Raw genomic sequence first — 21,423 nt, forward strand, 5'->3', positions numbered from 1 at the left:
GCATTTCTGCCCCATTTATACAATATGCCATTTATACAATATGCTATCACAGAATAAAATATTCTGCCCCATTTATACAATATGCTACCTCATCCATCCCCAAAACATGGAGTACTATCCAAAGACAAATATTTATCACATTACTTTACAAAGTACTTTTTCCCAAGGTCAAAGCACTATCAAGATGATTACCTGAGACAGTTTTGTTGTAGTGGCAGGCAGAAGTGGGCGGCTAAACTTCTTCTGAGAGCCGATTGCTGCTGGAAATGGTGGTGCAGAAAATACAGCTGCCACACAATTAATTTTGTTTATCCACCCTTGCATTTCTTCTTGGCTCCTATGAGAAATAGATACGTTTATATTAGGATATTGCGATGTCTAAGTGCATCACTCTGCCTATTTCACGTTACTGACTTGCAATGGCATATGAAAATCATTTACTCCTTCTGGTACAACTAATCCCTGACGAAACTTCATTAGAGATGAACATTGTCATTATGCGATCACCATAGAGGTGTGGAAGCTATGATCATCACAGTGCAAGACTGTGATTCTCTCCCTAGGAAATAGAAGGGAAAAACGAGTAACACTTGACAATAAATATTTATTAAACTCTTACTTTGTTTGATATGAGGCTAGGCCAAAAATTAATTATAAAATTTACTCCTCTCTTTTAATTGTACTGTTTAATTTTAAAATCTAACTGAGGAATGTATTGGTAGACGTAAGGTAAAAGGATTTATCTACTTTGGAAAACAGTTTGACAGGTTCTTCGAAAGTTAACTATGCATTTATCATACGACCCAGCAATTCTACTCCTAAGTAGCTATCCAAGACAAATAAAAACATATAGAAACATCGGACGTGGTGGCTCATGCCTGAAATCCCAGCACTTTGGGAAGCCGAGTGGGCAGATAACCTGAGGTCAGGAGTTCAAGACCAGCCTGGCCAACATGGTGAAAGTCCATCTCTACTAAAAATACAAAAATTAGCTGGGCGTGGTGGTGGGCACTTTTAGTCCCAGCTACCTGGGAGGCTGAGGCAGGAGAATCGCTTGTACCTGGGAGGTGGAGGTTACAGTGAACAGAGATCACAACACTGCACTCCAGGCTAGGGTGGCAAAGCGAGACTCCATCTCAAAAGAAAACATACAGATACGCAAAGATTTGTATGTTAGTGTTTATAGCATCATCATTCCTAAGAGTCAGAAAAGGGAAACAACCCAAATTGTCCAGTAAATGCATAAGCAAAATGTGGTAAATGCACACAACTGAATAGTATTTAGCAATAAAGTACTGACACACACTACAATATGGATAAACTTTCAAAGTTTTATGTTACATAAAAGAAGCCAGACACAAAAGACCACATAATATATTAGTCTGTTTGTATGAATTGTCCAGTAAAGGCAATAGTATAGAGGCCAAAAGTAGATTAGTGGGTGCCTGGGGCTGGAGGTGAGAATGGAAATGATTACAAAATGTACATGGGGATCTCTTTGGTGATGGAAATGTTTCAAAACTGGATTGTGGTGATGGCTGAGCCATTCTGTAAATATGCCAAAAAATCACTGAAATGCACGTTTCAAACTGGTGATATTTTATGGTATGTAAAGCATACCTCAATAAGACTGTTTAAAAAACCAACCTGAGAGGAGGTGAAAATCATCTGATGTGATATTTTTAATTTATGTGTCATTATATCCAGAAAACCCATGATTCACAGCAGTTAATAAATATTTGTAAACTCATAAATGAATGGTAGAAATGATCATGAATCAGGACAGATTATCTACCATACACATAATCAATAAATAAAAAGTAAAAAAAAATCCCAAAGTCATTTCCTTCATCAATTACTCTGAGAGAAATCACACTAACTAACCTGTGACCACACTAAATGTCAGCTCCTCACGGCACCCTCTCTAGGCTGATCTCTCTGGCTCCATTATTATTTCAATGGACTGTTTTTTGCATCAATTCTGTCCAAAGTAATTAGATCTCCTGAGTTATTACATCTGGTATTTCTGATTTAAGAAATCAGGGAATAGAATAATTTGAAAGTTTCTTTATGCCTAATAGCTGCAATTTTACATCCAGCTATGGGTCCCTGCGTGATGTTAACCGTCCCATTCCTACACTCAAAAACTCAGGGCAACTTGTTTCCTTACAACTTCCTCCTAAAACTGGCAATTCATCCCATTTCCTTGCTCACAGTAGAATGACATCTTTTCCTTCTAGTATAATCATGGACTATTAGAGCTCAGAAGGGAAACAAAAAAATAAATTAAACATTTACATTTATTGAACAGTTCCTATGTGCCAAGCACTGTGTGAGGTATTATATACACTTATCTCAAGGACTCCTCACTAGAACTCTGTAAGATAAACATTATCCCCTACAAGAATGATGAGCTGAGGTTCAGAGGTTAAACTATGTGGTAGGAGAAAGAGCTAGAGAAATGGTGTTATCCAGGTCTGTTTTACTCATTTTGCGATAGAACTTGTCTACTAAAACCCTCATATTTTATTGATGAGGACACTGAATTCTAGAGATGGTAAGCGACTGACTAAAAGTCAAAGGGCTACTTTGTAACAGACAAAAATGTAAATCCTGGGTTTCTTTTTTTTTTTTTTTTTAATTCTAATCTTCTTGGGCAGTTACCTCGCTAATGAAAGCAGTTCATGACTTTGATTCCAACTCAAAAAATTTCCCATGCAGAGCTTGATTTTATTACTTGGTATAAAGTGGTGCTAAGTGAACTAAAACACAAAATCAAATAAAAGCCAACAAAACATACTGAGTTTGAAAAAGCAAGACCCTCCAGTCGGCAGTTTTAAGTTTAAACACGTTTGGTTTCTTCTCATAGTCCGTGGCCTTGGATGCCAATGCGTGGTGCACACTCACAGCGTTTTTCAAGTCCTCTTCAGACAAGGCCTTTTCTGGCTTGTATTCGTCCTATAGATGGATACAAAGAAAATAAACGCAAAATCACGATCAGATTTCAACTTAAATTTTAAAAGCAAAACTAAAAAAAAGTTTTTAGAAAATTCAAGTGAATGAAAAAAATGAAATGAGTGGTGATTAAAAACAACCTTATAAATGCTATAGAACATCATGTTGTTTGAAAAAATTGCTGAGAATGAGAAAATACATCTACCCAAGAGGCATTTTTAAAAAACTGATATATAATAATTGAGGTAAATAGCTAAGTAAGGCCAAAGGCAGCAATATCTATCGTACACATTTTACAGTGAACAGAAATGAGACTTGGACCAACAGTGTGATTTGGTTTCAGGATTAAATGGATAAAAGCAACACCTTACAGATAACTGTCAACATAATTATACAGAGGGTAAAAACAATGCCATTGTGCTCCTTGCTCTAAAGATACTACCTGTTACTTTCTGTTTAGACTAATTTTTTTTTTTTTTTTTTTGGTGAGATAGAGATTTACTCTTGTTGCCCAGGCTGGAGTGCAATGGTACGATCTCGGCTAACCGCATCCTCTGCCTCCCAGGTTTAAGTGATTCTCCTGCCACACCCTCCCAAGTAGCTGGAATTACAGGCATGTGTCACCACGCCCAGCTAATTTTGTACTTTTAGTAGAGACATGGTTCCACAATATTGGCCACGCAGGTCTCAAACTCCTGACCTAGGTGATCCACCTGCCTGGGCCTCCCAAAGTGCTGGGATTACAGACGTGAGCCACTGTGACTAGCCTGTTTAGACTTATACTATCAAAAGAAAAATGAATAGTAAAGTAAAATGATTACTCCAGCTCTTCTCCTGAAAGAAAAGAGGAAAATTTAATAATCAGGTGAAAGCTTAGCTTGTTATCATAAAATTGAAAAATAGGTAAACGCATATGCTACAAACTGTTAGATATTTTCTAGAGTTTAAGGACCCCCTTCCTCCTTCCCATATTTTATCAAAAACAAGATATGACGCTAAACTTGCATTTCTTCTGCAAAACACACACATGTACCCCCAAACACACACACCACATCATCTTCTAATTAGCAGTAAAAGCCTAAAGAAAGATATTGTCTGATTTCTTATCAGTCTGCTTTTACCAATTTTCAGAAAAACAATGATAGTCCTCCATAATTCCCCTCCTTTTCATTTATCCCCTCCACAAAACAAGTAGTTCAAACGTACTACTGCCATCAATTCAAACGGAGTCAAAAAAAATCTTGAATGTGACAATGCTGTGAGGCAAAGGTTTTCCCTCTACAATAAGATGTAAATACCAGCTGTAATATAAAGATTATCCACATTTATAATATTAAATGACAAAACTGTTACTTTGGGATTGCAACAAGTCCTACTTTATTAAGCCTCCGAGGTTAAGAACTGCTATTGACAATGACAGTCTTCTAGAGTGGTATGATGAATAAAGGAGAATTTAAAAAATTAAATACAAGATATTTATATGCATCTGTTACACAATTCCCAGTAATTCATAAAACTGTAATCTAGTTACGTTTTAAGATCTGTCTTGTCGTCTTTTAAATGAGATTTTTCTCAGTAATTTAGCATTCCAAATAGTCACAAATCTCCTTCCAGGGAAATTTTCATTAGAGTAGGAATTTCAACTAGAGGTAGCATGACTACAAAACCCCTCCAGCCTTATAATTATGCTATAACAGAACCCTGCATACCTGGCTCTCCATGTGGTATAACTTAGATTCCAGACAAAAACATGAGGTAGGTAAATAACTGGAATGAGGATAAATGATGAGGGCCAAAATCACTTTAGGGAATTTATATGCCACCTCCATTTCCATGCATTCTGATCCCCTAACACACAAATGATTGAGTTTGCACAAAGGTTAGCCTAGAAATTTGTGTGTACCGTTTTTTTATATTCTAGGTCCATGATTTAAGCTTTTATCTTAATTCCTCTTCCCTATTTTCTTTGAATTAATATTTTATTGTTGTTTGGATTTCTTAAGATGATTACCTAGTTCTTTTATTTTCCGTATTTCTCCTTTGGTTAAGAAAGAATTTAAGGTTACAATTTTTCCTCTGAGTATGGGTTACACTACACAGCAGAGTTCGGGAATTAAGAGTATTTTTTCAATGCTTTCTAGATAGTTTGTAGTTTTAATTTTTATCCCTTCTTTAATCTTAGCAACATCAAAGAATGTGTTTCTCAAATTTAAGGCAAAGTTTTAGTTACATATTATTATATATTCCTAATTTTATTGGTTTATGACCAGAGAATATGGTCTAGAAAATCTATTTTCCCAAATTTGGTAAGGTTTTCTTGTGGCCAATCACATGTTTGATTTTTGTTAATGTTGCCTAAGCATAGAAAACATTTATTCTTTGAGGGATGAATGTGTATTTATATTCAAGTTTACTGACTCAGTTCCTCTGCCCTTACAGCATTTTTGCTACTAGTTTATCCCCTTCAGACAAGTATATTAACCATTTCCACTTCAAGTTCTTGTTGCATTTCTGATAGCTTTTTTAATGTATATTTTAGTTGCTATGTTGTCTGGTGCATTTAGGTTTATAACTATCACCTTCCTTATAACCATGTGCCACTTATTACTTAAAATGTTCTTCTTTATCCTGTTAAATGCTTAGTCATATAAGATGAAAATTTTAAAAAGTCTTTCTTTTAAGAAAATGCTCTATTTATCTATTCCTCACCCACATCAACAAGACTTTGAAAAATGTTTTGTTCTGCAATCTTACTAAAATTATCGTGTTATGCATTTTCTGTTTCAAGAAACCTTATTTTGAATTTAGATTATACATTCTGAGTCTCCCCTCATATATTTAACTGCATCTGTGTTTCCCTGCTCACCTGCTTCTTTCTTTTTTCCATCTTGACCTCTCTCCTCTCATACCTTTGCTATTTTCTCTTCCCTCAAGTATTTTCTTTAGGTAGGTGGTATACCGTTTTATTCTTATCCTCAAGTATCTTTCATTTCTTTGATAGGTATAGAACTGGATATAGAACATGAGGCTGCAGGCTTCTTCACTTGTTTTACTTATCGTCTGGAGATGCTATTCTACCACCTTCTAGCTTCCGGTTTAGTACAAGTCCAATGCCAATCCGATTATTTTCTCTTTTTCTTGTTTTTTCTCTTAGGAATCACATACAGGTTTTCCTTTAATCTTAGAATTCAGGATTTTTTGCTAGGCTATGCCTTACTTTTCTTATGCATCCAGTCTGAAACTAAAAAGTCCCACCCTTATTCTCCCTTATGTGATCATTACTTGGGTTGATAATTGCTGACAAAAGTAATAAACATACTTGCGCAAACTGTAGCTAAGACAGATTTAAGATTTCCAGCTATGGTTGCATCCAGTGCCAACCTACAATTCTTTTACATCTTCCTGATTTTTGAAATTCTTCCTTGGCTTTTTGCCACAATATTCTTCTGGTTTCTCTCCTACCTCTCTGGTCATTACTTCGCTATCCTCTGTTCTGCATGCCCTTCTATGTAACCGTTGGGATGGTTTCAACCCCACATTTATATCACAATGTCTAACAAACTGCTATAGGTGAATACGAAATACAAAACCAATTGGTAGCTATTACTATTGAATGACTTAGACTGTCTCATTTGGAGCCACTATAAATATTCTTCGAGTATATTATCTGCTGATATCTTCATTTAAAACCAAGCTCAAAGGATGACATTCTTAGACTGCTCTTAAAAATGCAAAAAAAAAAAAAAAAAAATGTTTAACGCAACATTTATTACAGACCTAGGAAAAAGCTAACAGTAATTGTCACTTTGGAAGAACTGTACAATTATTTTAAAAGAGGACTCTATTCCAAGGTAGTTTCCAAAACTCTAATATACACTGCCAGATTACCTTACATTGGAAGGAAAATGCTACACAGGGCATCAGTGGAAGACAGGATCTATTTAATTAGGGCTAAACTGAAGTTGAAAAATTTTAAGTCTAAGAAGCTTCCACTTTTCTAGTTGATAATACAATTTTACCATTTTTTCTTAAAAAGGCAAAATACAAACTTTAAAATATTTTCAGCATATTGAATTCCTACTAGAAAAATAAAGCTCCAACTCTACACACACACACACAAACACACACACACACACACACACAGCAAAAACCAAGAGTAGAGTGGTAACATTATGGCTGACAGTTGGATTAAAAAAATGACTTTATCCTACCAAGTTCATTCTGACATCTTTATTTTTCACTGAAAGAGAAGACAGTGTTTAAATGGTAGAATTGGGAAGGAAGAAATAAGGGATAAATTACTGTAATCAAATCACTTCAAAACAAGGACTATTTGCTGTGCAAACTAAATGTGAAAGAGTGAGCAAGATAAATCCAATCAAGAAATTTTCTGTAAGAAAAGAAAATGCTCCACGACATCTAATTACTATCCATTTTCTCAAATAAATGAGGGGTGAAAATGATGACTAAAAACATGTTACTCTCTCGTGTTCCCTGCAATCTACATCGTTTTATGTAATAGGATTCATTGGATCGCTCCACCATCCCAATAAGCACCAAGAATGTGCTTTCACAATGCTATTTATTTTAAATTTATTTAAAGCATGAAATAAAGTTCTGTTTCCCTAAGAAGCTTGTTAATTAAACCTCTTGTGAAGTTGAATCTTAACACACTAACATAAAAATCATCTACATATGTACAAAAAAAATTGGCATCAAGTCTGATGTCTGAAAAACTGTACTTTCAGGTAATATAAACTACAATTTGGAAAATGACCAAATTGTAATTAAAATTCTTGTCAATTTAAAAACCATATTCAAGACTCCAGTTTTCAACATATTATTTACTTCATGCCTCATTAAATAGGTAAAATAGCTACATGTAATTAAAACAATTTTCAACAAAGTTGAAATGGTCTTGATTTCCACTGAGAGAACATAAAAAGGGAAAAGGAGACCACATTGTTACTTGGAGCTACGTGGAAATAAATAAAAATGTTATTAATTAAAGGAAGCTGGGTCCTAAATTGTCTATTAATTCATGGTTTTGAAAATGGCATTAAAACGTTTTCATAATTTGATGACTATCTTTTTTAAAAAATGCTAAGTATGTCTGATTAAGTGTCTTCTAAAAATCATTCAGCTTCGTCCTAATAGCTGTTTCAACACGTAAAAGAGCACAGAACCAGCAGTTTCACAAAAGGAAATAAAAACGCCACGAGCTCACAAGAAGCAGAAGGGGCAACAGGAGACCAGGACAGAGATGGGCCTGCTCTGAGTGCCACAGTCTTGGGCACATCAGCTCCGGACTGGTTGCTGTCATCACAGTCTGGGAGGCCTTGACTCTTCAGTGGCTTCCTTCTGTGCCTGAACCAAGCCCTACCCTGATGCGACCAACACTGCAAGAACTGCTCTTCCAATTAAACTTTTAAAAAACCTATTGGTTGAGCCTGGGAGGTCAAAGCTGCAGTGAACTGTGATCACACCACTGCATTCCAGCCCGGGTGAAAGAGTGTGAATCTGTGTCAAAAAACAAACATGCCGGGCACGGTGGCCCACGCCTGTAATCCCAGCACTTTGGGAGGCCGAGGCGGGCGGATCATGAGGTCAGGAGATCGAGACCATCCTGGCTAACATGGTGAAACCCCGTCTCTACTAAAAAATACAAAAAAATTAGCCGGGCGTGGTGGTGGGTGCCTGTATTCCCAGCTACTCGGGAGGCTGAGGCAGGAGAATGGTGTGAACCCGGGAGGCGGAGCTTGCAATGAGCTGAGATTGCACCACTGCAGTCCAGCCTGGGCAACAGAGCGAGACTCCGTCTCAAAACAAACAAACAACTCCCCAAAACAAAACACAAAAACCAAAAACCACGTATAGGGAGCTGGAACAAAATCTCTCTTCCGAGTAAGCCAAAGAATAAAGATGATTCTGCACCAAGGACACAGTTCCTAATCTGTGACAGCAAATGTACATTTTAGATAATGAACTGATTTTTCACTTCTAAAGATATGGTAAAGGTAAAGAAATTCAGGTTTTAACAGTTGTTTCTGAGACTCTAAAGATAAAAAACATTAGAGATTCTTGAGAGCCTGGTCTGCAGACTGCAATCATCAAGAGGTGAACTCTAAGTAATTCACTGTCATGCACTAACCAGCCACCTACACCCATCGCTCTTAACCATTCCATCAATCATCTCTAGGGCAGTTCAGTTTTGTAACAACCAGAACTGGAACAAGAATAACATCACAAGCCTTACAAAAATACTTTCAAGAGAGAAGCAGAGACTGGCAGGGACAGACACAAAGCCCATGACAGAAACTGAGAGAGAACTTCTGAAGCTGTATCATAGCAAAGGCTTGTCAAAGCACTTGGCTAGCAGATGACTCACTCTGTAACAAAGTGAATAAGAAGTTACTATCCAAATGTCAACAATGATGGATCATCAGAACCAACAGGAATTTCATCACTTTAATGTCAATTAAAACGCACACTCAATTCATAGCAATTTCTAATTTTTAAAGCACATATGAACTATGAGTATTACATTAAAATAATATTTGTCTTTTCTTCCATGAACACTTTACATTCCTATAGTAATAATTAACTACCAATAGGGCATACATTTTTTAGGTACTCTTGGGCTCAGGGGCATGGAAAGTACGAGAGAAAACGCAGATAGGAGTGTGTTCTTACTTAGCTATAGAACAGACAAGAGCACTGCACCATAAATGTTCTATTATGCCAGATCATGACTGATACCTAGACTCTGGAACAGTTTTGAAATGTGCAAATATTTAAATCATCCCCTGTACTGGTGCTGTATATCACGAGCTCTATCTCAGAGAGTTACAGAAACTAGAAAGAATTATTCACCCAAATTTATTCCATTTACCCTGTGTTTTCTCCAACCCTCCCTCACCTATACACTTGGTTTGTATCAGGTTAACTGGTGCTTTTTCACGAGATGATTTTAAGAGTCCACTAGCCATTCATTGCATAATACTGGTCTTCTCATCCACACTGTCAGGACGAGTGTTTTCAGGGACTAGATGCTATGTTTATTTCTCACATAGCTCCCAACATGACATTTTGTAAAGGGATCTGACATTACTATCGTTATGCTCTGTGGATTTACTCTTTGCTTGAAAGTGAAAGGCAAACGTGACTAAGTAACATTAAGGAAGGGGCCAGAAAGGAAAATGAGGCAAATGGTGATGAGGCAGATTGTGTGTAACCTGGAGAAGCAAAACAAGAGTTCTGGATAATGTAAGAAACTGTCTGGGGGAAAGGAACGAAGACAAGGACTTATTTTACTTTAGAGTTAAATCAATAACAGGAAAGAAAAGAGATTCAATGGAAATGAGACAGACGCTGGGGACTTGTTACTTTCAAAAGTCACAGGAAGGGGAATATGAGAAAAAGAGGAGTGGAGTGGATCAAACTGGAAACTTCTGGGCGAGCTTCTCGAGAGTAGTTGTCTATGTCCTCTCTGCCTCTGCATCCTCAACTCTCCAATCGGCCTTCCACACTCACCACCACACTGAAACTGCTTTATCGACAACGTCCTACTTGCTGAATTCACACGACACTCTCCAATTCCTTATCTTACCTTTTCATGACAGGGCACATTTCAAACATTTCTTAACGTCTGTGGTACCAGTTTTCTCTCTGGCTTAGTTTTCTTCCTGTCTGGCCACATCACACAGGCTCCTCCCCTGTCTCTTCTTCCTAGGGCACATATGAGCATCTGGTCCATTGGCTCTGTCCTCCATCTTCTCCTCACTCTTGGAGTGACATCATCTACTTGCATGGCTTAAATTATCAACTCATTGTTACTGACTGTTCAGATCTGCATTTCTGGCCCCTTGATTGGCTCCAGATCAGAGTATGCGTAATTGCTTACTGGACACATCCATTTATTATTTCACACACCCTGAATTCAACACCTCAAACTAAAGTCTCCAAGTAGAACTATGTTTCTCCCTCCATCTTATCCCTGTTCTCGTTCAAGTTAATCTGGTCTCCATGTCTTTGATAGAACCTGTTTCCAAGTCATTCTCCATCCTGCAGCCAGACTGATCTTTTTTTTTCTTTTTCTTTTTTTTTTTTTTTCGAGACAGAGTTTCGCTCTGTCACCCAGGCTGGAGTGCAGCGGCGAGATCTCGGCTCACTGCAACCTCCGCCTCCCAGGTTCAAGCAATTCTCCTGCCTCAGCCTCCTGAGAAGCTAGGACTATAGGCACATGCCACTGTACCTGACTAATTTTTGTATTTTTAGTAGAGATGGAGTTTCACCATGTTGGTCAGGCTGGTCTTGAACTCCTGACTTCACGATCCACCTGCCTTGGCCTCCCAAAATGCTGGGATTACAGGCATGAGCCACTGCATCCGGCCCAGACTGATCTTTTTAAAATATAAATATGGATGCTGTGGGTGGTGGCTCATGCCTATAATCCCTGCACTTTGGGAGACCAAGGCAGGAGGATCGCTTAAGTTGAGGAATTCAAGACCAGCCTGGGTAACAAAGTGAGACCACATCTGTACAAATAATAGAAAAATTAGCCAGGTGTGGTGGTGCACACCTGTGGTCCCAGCTACTCAGGGGGCTGAAGTTGGAGGACTGCTTGATCTTGGGTGGGATCAAGGCTGCAGTGAGCCGAGACCCTGCCATTGCACTCCAGCTTGGTTAACAGAGTGACACCTAGTTTCAAAAAAAACAAGTAAAATAATCATGCCACTCCCCATTTAATACATGTGATAGCTCCAACTGCTCTAAGATAAAGTCTCAACTCTTTAACATGGTTTTCTAGGCTCTTCCACCCCAAACACCACTGAACCTGTACTTCCCCATACACGCTATATCACATCTAAGTATCCACACAGCTTTGTCTCTGAGTTCCCTTATATGACTAACATCTATTTGTGTTTTTAAGTGTGGGGTTAAATACTACTTTCTTCGTGAACTCTTTCATGATCTTCCCCTCTCTTGCTCATGTTAAGTGTCCTTCCAGATGTGTTTCCATAGCACCCTCCTCTCTTTGCAGTATTTCTCAAATTGCACTGAATTGGCCTTTTATTTGTTAATTTCTTCAGAATAAAGAAGAGAGCTCCTTTGGGCACTGCACCTTGCTCACAATCACATCTCTAGTGTACAACATTCTAAAAAGCGGGCAAAGTCCTAATCTTATACATGCACTCATGATTGACTTACTTCCTACGTAAATTTATGGCCCTCTGTATCAGAAAGGTAGTTTACTAACCAAAGTTCAGCCGATATTGGATACTTAAGCCACACTTTAAGTGTCAATCTGAGAGATATAAAACAGGATGCCAACACTTCCACATATTTCATGGTTTCTGGGAACAACAGACCTGAGAAAGGTCTATGTTAGAAAATCTCAAAGTTTACTTACTCAAATAATAGAAGCTACAAGACATATTCCAGTGAAAGAGTGGAAAGTCTCATATTCCAGTGAAAGAGTGGAAAGTCTCATATTGCAGTGAAAGTGTAGAAAGTCTCATATTGCAGTGAAAGCGTGGAAAGTCTCACATTCCAGTGAAAGCGTGGAAAGTCTCATATTGCAGTGAAAGCGTGGAAAGTCTCATATTCCAGTGAAAGAGTGGCTGGAGTCAGCGAAGTGCAATCAGAGAGAGGGCAAACCCATCAGTCTTTACTCAAGTCAGAAGCTGAAAGGAAGGTTAACGCACAGTTGCTGTGCAGTGGCCAAGTTAGTTGAATCTGGGCGAAGCCGTAACAGTTAGAGACCTCTCCCCACAACAGCATTTTAAACTTTCAATAATTACAAGGGTCTCACACTAGAGCGTTCATATTTACTCAAGAAGAGACTAACGGAAAAAATACTAGCTTGGCTAGCACCATCCTTACAATACTGAGTAGATTAATCAACTTTAGAATGCCAGGCTTTCAATTTAAAAAATGGGAACAGTATCCTCCTATAAGGTTGTGAAGCTCAGATGCAAGAAGTAACCTACAAACTATTACACTAACAAACCAGTCTTATTTCTGGCTAAATGGCCAATGAAGCAAGCTGGTTCAGGCAATCTGCCAAGTCATTTCCTACATTTGTGATGTATAATGCTCTGATCTTGGAGTGGTTATTCTTTTAGATATGAGATATACAGAAATGATCTGCAGGGCTATGTGGGCTTTCTTTAATACAGGAATATGGCTCTTAAATGTCTCTTCAACAAGGTGGGGGGCTCCTTGTATTTGTTTCATGTTTTTGCCATATGGAATGTGTATACAGAGTCTATGGCTTATTTCTTCATAAAGGGAGTATCAAAGTCTCCAGGGTTAAGGTGGTGGGAGAGAGAGGGAGAGGAGGCATGTGCCTGATCTTTGGTAAAATTCCTCCAACTAGAAGCCAAGTATGCAGAAGTCATGTCATATACATAATTAATGTCTAAAGGAATGAGGAATAGCGGTGATAGGGTATTTTTGACCAGTGTTTATGCTGCACCTCTAGCTCCAGAACACAAAGCCCTCTGCCTTGCCTAGCACTAGTGCTAGGAGGATTTATGGAGGCATTTGTCTCCGATCTGAAGTAGAAACAAAGGCAGAAGAAATTACTTATTTTTCCTTAAAGGTATCAGGGAAACTACAGGCCCTTATTTGGATGGCTGAGATGGCTTAACTCTTAACCATTTCTTGCACAAACTGTTGTAGGAAGAGTGTGAAAAGGCAGGAAAATAAGGTCGGAATAAAGCCGGTCACTTTATTTTTATTTTATTTTTGAGACAAGGTCACACTCTGTCACCCCGGCTGGAGTGCAATGACCCAGTCTTGACTTACTGCAACCTCTGCCTCCCGGACTCAATCAATCCTCCTGCCTCAGCGTCCTAAGTAGCTGGGACCACAGGCAAGCACCACCATGTCTGGCTAATATTTGTATTTTTTGTAGAGATGGGGTTTTGCCATGTTGCCCAGGCTGGTCTTGAACTCTTGGGCTTAAGCAATCTACCCACCTCAGCCTCCCAAAGTGCTAGGATGACAGGTGTGAGCCACTGTGCCCAGTCACACAAGACACTTTATTCCTTATGAGATGAGTAAGAATCAGGAAAGGACTAAAAGAAAAAATCCTCTCGTTTCTTGTAAGAGTCATCAGGAAGGGAACCAATATTTACTGTTAACCTAATGTGCAACAGGTGTTTTCATGTATTTAATCATTTCTTTATATCAACCATGCAACATCATTTCCCCTCATTTTATAGATAAATGAGTTGAGGCTCGGAGAGGATAATTAACTGCTCCAAATCAGCAATTAGTTAAGTGACAGACTTGGAGTTTGACAAGGCATGTCTACTTCCTGGAGTATGACTCTTCATAGTCTTCAATGTGTGACTGTTCTTTTGGAAGAGCACTGAAGGGCCACTTTGGCTGGGACGGGAGTAGTGAAAGAGGAAGGAGGTTGAGCGAATGGAGACCATGAGGACTTGGCACTCCTGTGTAATTTCCGCTGTGCCTAGTTTTCCTTCTGACGACTATTGTGACTTTTTTGGTTTATTTGTGTTTTGGACGGGGAAAGCCTTTACTATTACTCTCTACTTGTAATGAGGAAATGCGAATTCAATTATTCTTGAACTGCTCTATATGGGTAAAAATCATTATACGCTATTATATAGTTGAGAAGTCTTGGTGAAAGCCTTAAAGTAACTGATGAGCAATTGATAATGAAATGAGGCCCTAAAGAGAATGTTATTCCAGTGGCTGAGGGGGTGGTTTGTGTATGGGTGTGGTATATATGTGTTTACAGTCAAAGGAAAGTGGTCATTAAAGCCAGCCATTATGGACTTCTGGAATGGTTGGAATTGCCAGGCATTATGATTTCTTTCGAAGACCAGTTTGATTCATTTAAACAGGGAAGCAGAGGCCCTGTTTCCTTCTGTTTCAGGCAATGCTACCCCCTCATTTATCCCGAAGGCCAAGACACTGGCAGCTGCAGAGGGAAAATGGAGGGCACTCAGGAGGGAAGTTAACTGGAAGCCCTCGGTCAGGAATCCTTGATGCTGAGAAATGTATATGGAGTAGAAAAGTGTGGAGAAAGAGAGAATGGAAGTAGAACCTGAGTGTGCTAGTGAAGCCCTTAAGGACAGAGGCTGGATCCTGGGATCTTTGCATCCCCATCTCTGGCAAAGCCCCTGTTACATAACAGGCTAAATGAGTGAGCATTTGTCAAACTGAATTACACGAACTTCGGGCCAGGGCTTTTTCTCCTCTCTCCTCACCCAAGGGGACTGGCTGAAGAAGGGAAGAAGAAGAAGGAGAGACATTTCTGCTATACCAGAATCCTAGGAGTGTAAATACTGGCATCCTAAGAGCACACAGGGGAGAACAATATGGCACTCGTAGGGCACATGCCCCACACAAGTTCTGTGAGGAGGGCTGCTTAGCAATGGGGACACTATGCCATCTAAGTCCTTTGAGTACCTGAGTATAGGTGGGAGTGGCAGTGACCTCTGACTCAAAGAGCTTGAAATTCCTTGAGGGAAGAAAACAGCTTCTTTTGTAAAAGGGAAAGTTTAAGACATTGTGATACCACCTCTTTAATTTTCATGATATCTTCATCATTTGAAACATATTTTTTCATCATCTTTCTACTGCTTGCTACTCCCCCTCTAGCCTATAATGCAAATGTAAAAAGTAGTTTGCCATTCTTTGAATATGCCACATTCTCTCAAATCTGCTATTTTCACCCTTCTCTGGCTAAAATGTTTTTTCTCACCTGCCTGCCTGGCAAACTCCCGCTCATCCTTCAGGCATCAGTTCAAGTCATGTTAATTCCTCAGGGATGCATCCTCTGACCTTTGTAAGTATGCTTAGGTGGCCTTCTTCAGTAAGATTTTTCCACACCTCTATTAATTCATCTCATTGCTTACTGAATGCTCAGTTTATCTGTTTTCCTCCTGCTTAGTGAGCTCTATGTAGGCAGGGATTGTATCTTAGTCATCTTCGGAAGCCTAGAATTTTGCACAGTACCTGATGTGATAAATAGCTTTGGCAGGATATAAAACCCAAACTGTGTAAACCCCAAACCAGCTTGCAATCATACAATTTACTTTTTGTGTAGCATCTGCTATCACGTGCTGGTAGGTTAGGCTTCCAGCTAGGGGGAAGGATTAACTAGCAGTGGGACATTAGTAACCCACTGTAGGATGCACACATCACCAGGATTAGCCCTTAACATATGCTACAATCTGGGCAAGGGGAAGAAGTTTAACTACCTCAAACTCTTGCTTGAGGTAGGTGGATGGCTCAATACTCCAAAGGACGCTCTGAGGCAAAGTTCTCCTCAGCAGTGGGCAGTACCCTATTAACCTAACAGGGAGTGGCATTTCCAGATGCTGATGTCCATAAGGTCTTCCTTCTTGTACAGTCTACCCACCTTTTTAATTTTTAGTTTTACAAATTAGGAAGAAACTACAGAATCAGGTAGAAACTACACAATCAGGTAGATACAGCTATACAAGACCCAGAACTGTGAAGGCGAAGTTTCCATTGATTGATGAATTAGTCTCTAGGATGTGTGCAAAGTTTCTAGGAACAGATATTAGTTCTGATTTTTAAAAAAGAGCATTAACAACAAGAAGAAGAGAGTGGAGACTGGTTATCAAACATGGCCACCCTTTCGCAGGCTTATTCTCATCATAAATAGATAGTTTACAGCTATGCTAGCATTCTTATGATTTAACTGAAATAGCAATCTGAACAATAGCCCATGATTCTACTTTTCACTCTTCATAAATGTATCATTTCCTTAGTGCCAGGCTTTTCTCTTTAGAAAAGCAATTTCACCCAACTTTCTCCACATGCACATTTGCCACACTCCAGAGCTATCGCAACTCCAGAGAAGCATCCTTCTTGGAGCTCTAATCCAAGCTGATGCTGAGGTTTCAAAGTTTACTAAGTCGTTCCCTTGTCAATACTAACCCATTCTCTATCTTGATGACTCAGACTCCCAATACGTTTATGTGAGGAAGAGGACAGTGATGTAGAAAGAGCTGGTAACTCTGAAACAGCATCTTCCTTTGCGTCACTCCTCTCAAATGTTGAATGTGAGAATAGTCTTCTCTTCCCAGGCCCACCCTGAGACGGAGTGGGTGGAAATCTGGTGGCTAGGTATTCAGAGAAATGGTTTTGCCAAAGGCAGCTATGCCCCTTACAGAGATTTTAGACAAAATAAAGAAGTGAGCCAAGAGGATGGAATTTATGCTGGGGTAACAGCTGTGATATGTGAAATTTAATTTCAAAGGGTTCTTCCTTGCAGAGACAAAGACAGCTAAAAGGACCGGTGTGGCCCCAGCATGCACACACACGCTGATCTGGCAGAGGGCAGAGTAGCTGACTTATAAACTAGAAGCTGTGCCGACTCCACAGGAAAATAAAGACAATACAAGATATCCTGCCACCTAAGAGCATGGATAATCTCCAAGTATCAACAACTGCCTCCATTTCTCCCTTGTCATGACCCGCAAAGTAATGTGAGAATCTTAGAAGGATGCGGCAAATCGTTTACTTTGTGATCTTTAGGTTTCAGATAACTCCACACTTCTTTCTACAAAGGCTATTTTCCCACAAAGAGATCATGGTCCAAGGTGAAGCATTCCATGCTCCAATATTCCTTACCTGATGTATTACAAAAGGAAGATGACAAAAGGGTTTGTGTTAGATATGGTCCTTCCTAATTTGGACACTTGAAAACAGTTCAGATAAAAAAAAACAAAAAACCAAAAATAATTATGAAAGTGTTGTTTACAAAGTTGCTCTGGTAATATGCAAAATGTTAATGAAAGATACAGGTTTCCAGTGGCAGGGTCTGAAGAAGGGGTGGGAGGCACCAGATCCAGCCATGAAAGTGGCAAGAAGCAGTCCTAAAATGAGCCAAGGAGATGAATGAGGAGGAAAAGGCTTCCAAGCAGAAACAAAAAGAAAAGACAAAGACATTCGAGGAGCTGAAAGCAAAGGCTGTGGGCAAGGGTCCCCTGCCCAAAAGGTTGATTTAAGAAATCTGGCCAAAAGTAAGTTGTTCTTTGTGTCTGAGGTGATGGTGACCCTTGCCTTCCATTCTTAAGCCTCTGTATTCCCTGCCATAATATCTTTTGCCACCTACAGCTAAAATGAAGTGCTGTGTTGGAACCTGTTGAACATTTAAGAATAAACTTTTGTAAAGAACAAAAACAAACAAGCAAACAAAACAACAACAACAACAACAAACAAAAGGAAAAAAGATACAGTATAGTTGAAGTATAGTTAAAGTCCTTTAAATAAAGATATGGGTAGACTAAGGAAGGCTAGTTTTAAAAAAGAGTAATTCTTTCAATCTTATGTATGGCATTACTGTAATATTTTGAAACATTTAAAATAACAGTAAATCAAATGTATTCCTTCCCAATCTTCATTCCAAAGCAGTTGATCATCTCAGCGGTGCAAGTGTGCATACTATGAGGGGTCACCATCTGATTCAGTACTGTGGATGGTAAATCAAAGGGGAGGCCTCTTTTCCAGAGAAACACAGGTGTGGAAAGGCAACTACAGCAGTGTGTAAAGCGTGGAAGGACGTGTTTGTGGACAAACACCAAAAACGAAAAGTTCAAAATGAATCCTTTCAGATCCTTTCCTCTGAATATCCATATGTCAATAATATACTGAAAACAGACATGTTGTCACAAACTTCTGTAAGGAATCAAATTAGGTATAATCTTTCTAGAGGCAATATAGAAAAATGTTTTCAGAACTGTAAACAGTTCCTACCATGTGCCCCATGACACCCCTAGGAATCTTCAGAAAATAAAGAGATATGTGCACGTGTGTGTGTGTGTGTGTGTGTGTGTGTAGTGTTATTTATGAATGTAAAACTAAAAAAAAGTATGTCTGAAAGTGGGGAAAAGGTTAAATTATGACAAATCTATTTAACAAAAAATCTACAAGCATTTAAAAATGAGTATGTTTATAAATGATCTAGGGACAGAAGAAATAAAACCATAATTACGTATCATTTCACCGTCATAAAATATCAGATTGATGAAAACCAAACATGTTTCCAAAAACCTTTTAATAAGAAACTGTTTACGACAATATACAGAATGAAAAGAATAAGATGCCAAAACTGTGTTACATTATGATTCCACATAGATTTAAACAATCCTTTCCTGGGAGTGATGTTAGCAAGACAGCAGAACAGGAAGTCCCAGCTCTCATCCGCCCATAAAAATACTGAGTAATCAATGATTTATGGACCAGAATACCTACTAAGAGAATGCCAAAATCCAGTTAAGAGGTTGTAGCACCCCAGGAGAGCACAAAGCCAAGAAACCCACACCGAAACAGGTAACAAGAGCGATTTCATGTTACCCACATCAGCGCCTCCCTGAAGCTGGCATGCCTCAGCACCAGAAGAGAACGTCCTGGCCCCTGACATCTCTCACAGGGGAAAGTAAAGAGATCTCTGATATTCTGGCTTTTCAGAGGGCTGCGTGGGTAATGGCTTTACCTTGGTTCACTTGGAACACTGACGGAACTGGAATAGTGTGGATACCTGGGCACTGCTAAGAACAAAGGAAAGTGGTGGGTGGCTCGCTGTAGTCAGCACAGCTTGATGCAATTGGGAGAAAAGGTGATCAGCCTGAAGCTTCTACTTTGGGAGGGCTGAAGAACGGTAGACTGGGTCACCCTCATTCCAGCTCTTCTTAGTCCCAAGGGAATAATTTCTGTCTCACCTCATTCGGAGCACTAACAGAACTAGCATAGTTTGGATGCCTGAAGGACACTTAGAACAGAGTAGACAGACAGGTGGCTTGCTGTGGCTGGCACAGCTTAGCGTAACTGGGAGGTGCACACAACTGGAGATTTCTCCCTTGGGAGAGAGAGAGTGGAGCAGAGTATGCATTCAGCATTCTGGCTTTTTGGAGGGCTGTCTGAGGGAGTGGTATCTGACTCTCCTGATTCGGGGCACTGATGGCATACACTGAGGGCTTGGTGGCTGCTTAGAACAGGGGACAGCTGGGTAGCTTCCGGCTCTAAAACGAGATAACTTGCAGTATTGAAGACAGACATCAGAGGGTGCAAGGATTATGGGCTCCTGAAAAAGGATTCAGAGTTCTCTAAAATCTCTAGCAAAGATGACTGGTGAGGGGCTCCTGCTCTAGCAAGTCAGCCTCTATACTGGAAGAGGTAGCTGATTCTTCAAACATGCAGATCCCAATATAGCTACAAGAGACAGGAAGAAACAGGAAAACATGGTTCAATGGAACAAAATGAATTCCAGAAATCGACCCTAAAGAAACAAAGGTATACGAATTACCTGCATAACCGTTGTAAAGATGCTCAACAAGCTAAAAAAAAAAAGATAAATAAACAAAATGAGAATACCAACACAGAGAAAATATTTAAGGGAACTAAAAAGACATTTTCAAGCTGAAGAATACCATAACTCAACTGAAAAATTCAGATGAGAGGCTCAAGAGCAGAAAACAAAGAAGAAAGAATGAGCAAACTTGAAGACAGGCCATTTGAAATTATCCACTCAGAGAACAAAGATAAATAAGAATGAGAAAGAGTTAAGAGAGCCTTAGACATTAATGGTACACACCATCATGCAGACCAACACATTATGGAAATCCAAGAAACAGCAGAAAGAACAAAGAGGGCTCAAAGCTTATTTACAGAACACTTTTCAAATCTGAGGAAGGAAACAGACATCTAGATTCGAGAAGCCTAATGACAACCAGGATTAATGGAAATGAATTAAACTGGGACCAATGACAAAATTATAAAAAGTCAAAGAAAAAGAAAAGACTTTGAAAGTAGCAAAAGAAAAGTGATTTGTCTGTGGATTTCTCAGCATAAATGATCCAGGGCCAGAAGTGACTGTGATGATATGTTCAAGGTGCTCAAACACACACACACACACACACACACACACACACACACACACACACACACACACACAAAACACTTGCCACACAAGCATATTACATCCAGCAAAACTACCCTTTAAAAATGAAAGACAGTATTTTCTCAGGTAAACAAAAGTTGAGAGTTCATTACTGCTGGACTTGCCTTACAAGACAGTCTAAAAGGAGTTCTTCAACTTGAAATGAAAGAATGCTGAACAGAAACATGAACGTATAAAGCACAATGGCAAAAGTAAACAGAGACAGGGCTTGGTATCCATGGGATTTGTCCTAGGATCCCTGATAGATACCAAAATCCACAGATGCTCAAGTCGCTTACATAACATGACACAGTATTTGCATATATCCTATGTATACCCTTCTGTACACTTTAAATCATCTCTAGATTACTCATGATACCTAATAAAAGGCCTACATATCACTACATTGGCATAGATTCAACATAGTACTCAGCGTGTGGAAAATTCAAGTTTTGTTTTTTGAAACTTTGTGGAACTTTTTTTTCTGAATATTTCAATCTCAGGTTGGTTGAACTCAA

General features: G+C 39.1%; 1 protein-coding gene across 9 annotated transcripts in view; it reads right to left on the bottom strand.

Annotated features, from left to right (window-relative positions):
• The window catches only part of PSD3 (pleckstrin and Sec7 domain containing 3), a 720,908-nt gene that overhangs the window by 44,131 nt on the left and 655,354 nt on the right, over positions 1–21,423 (bottom strand). For all 9 annotated transcript variants that reach the window (XM_017867267.1, XM_017867272.1, XM_017867266.1 and 6 more), the window contains 2 exons: positions 2,801–2,958; positions 193–337 (listed from right to left, as the gene is read on the bottom strand). In XM_017867267.1, the coding sequence (XP_017722756.1) occupies positions 193–337; positions 2,801–2,958 (303 nt within the window). The remainder of the gene's footprint in view (positions 1–192; positions 338–2,800; positions 2,959–21,423) is intronic.

The sequence above is a fragment of the Rhinopithecus bieti genome, unplaced genomic scaffold (genome assembly GCF_001698545.2).
Source record: "Rhinopithecus bieti isolate Rb0 unplaced genomic scaffold, ASM169854v2 scaffold_2888, whole genome shotgun sequence".
Classification (NCBI taxonomy): domain Eukaryota; kingdom Metazoa; phylum Chordata; class Mammalia; order Primates; family Cercopithecidae; genus Rhinopithecus; species Rhinopithecus bieti.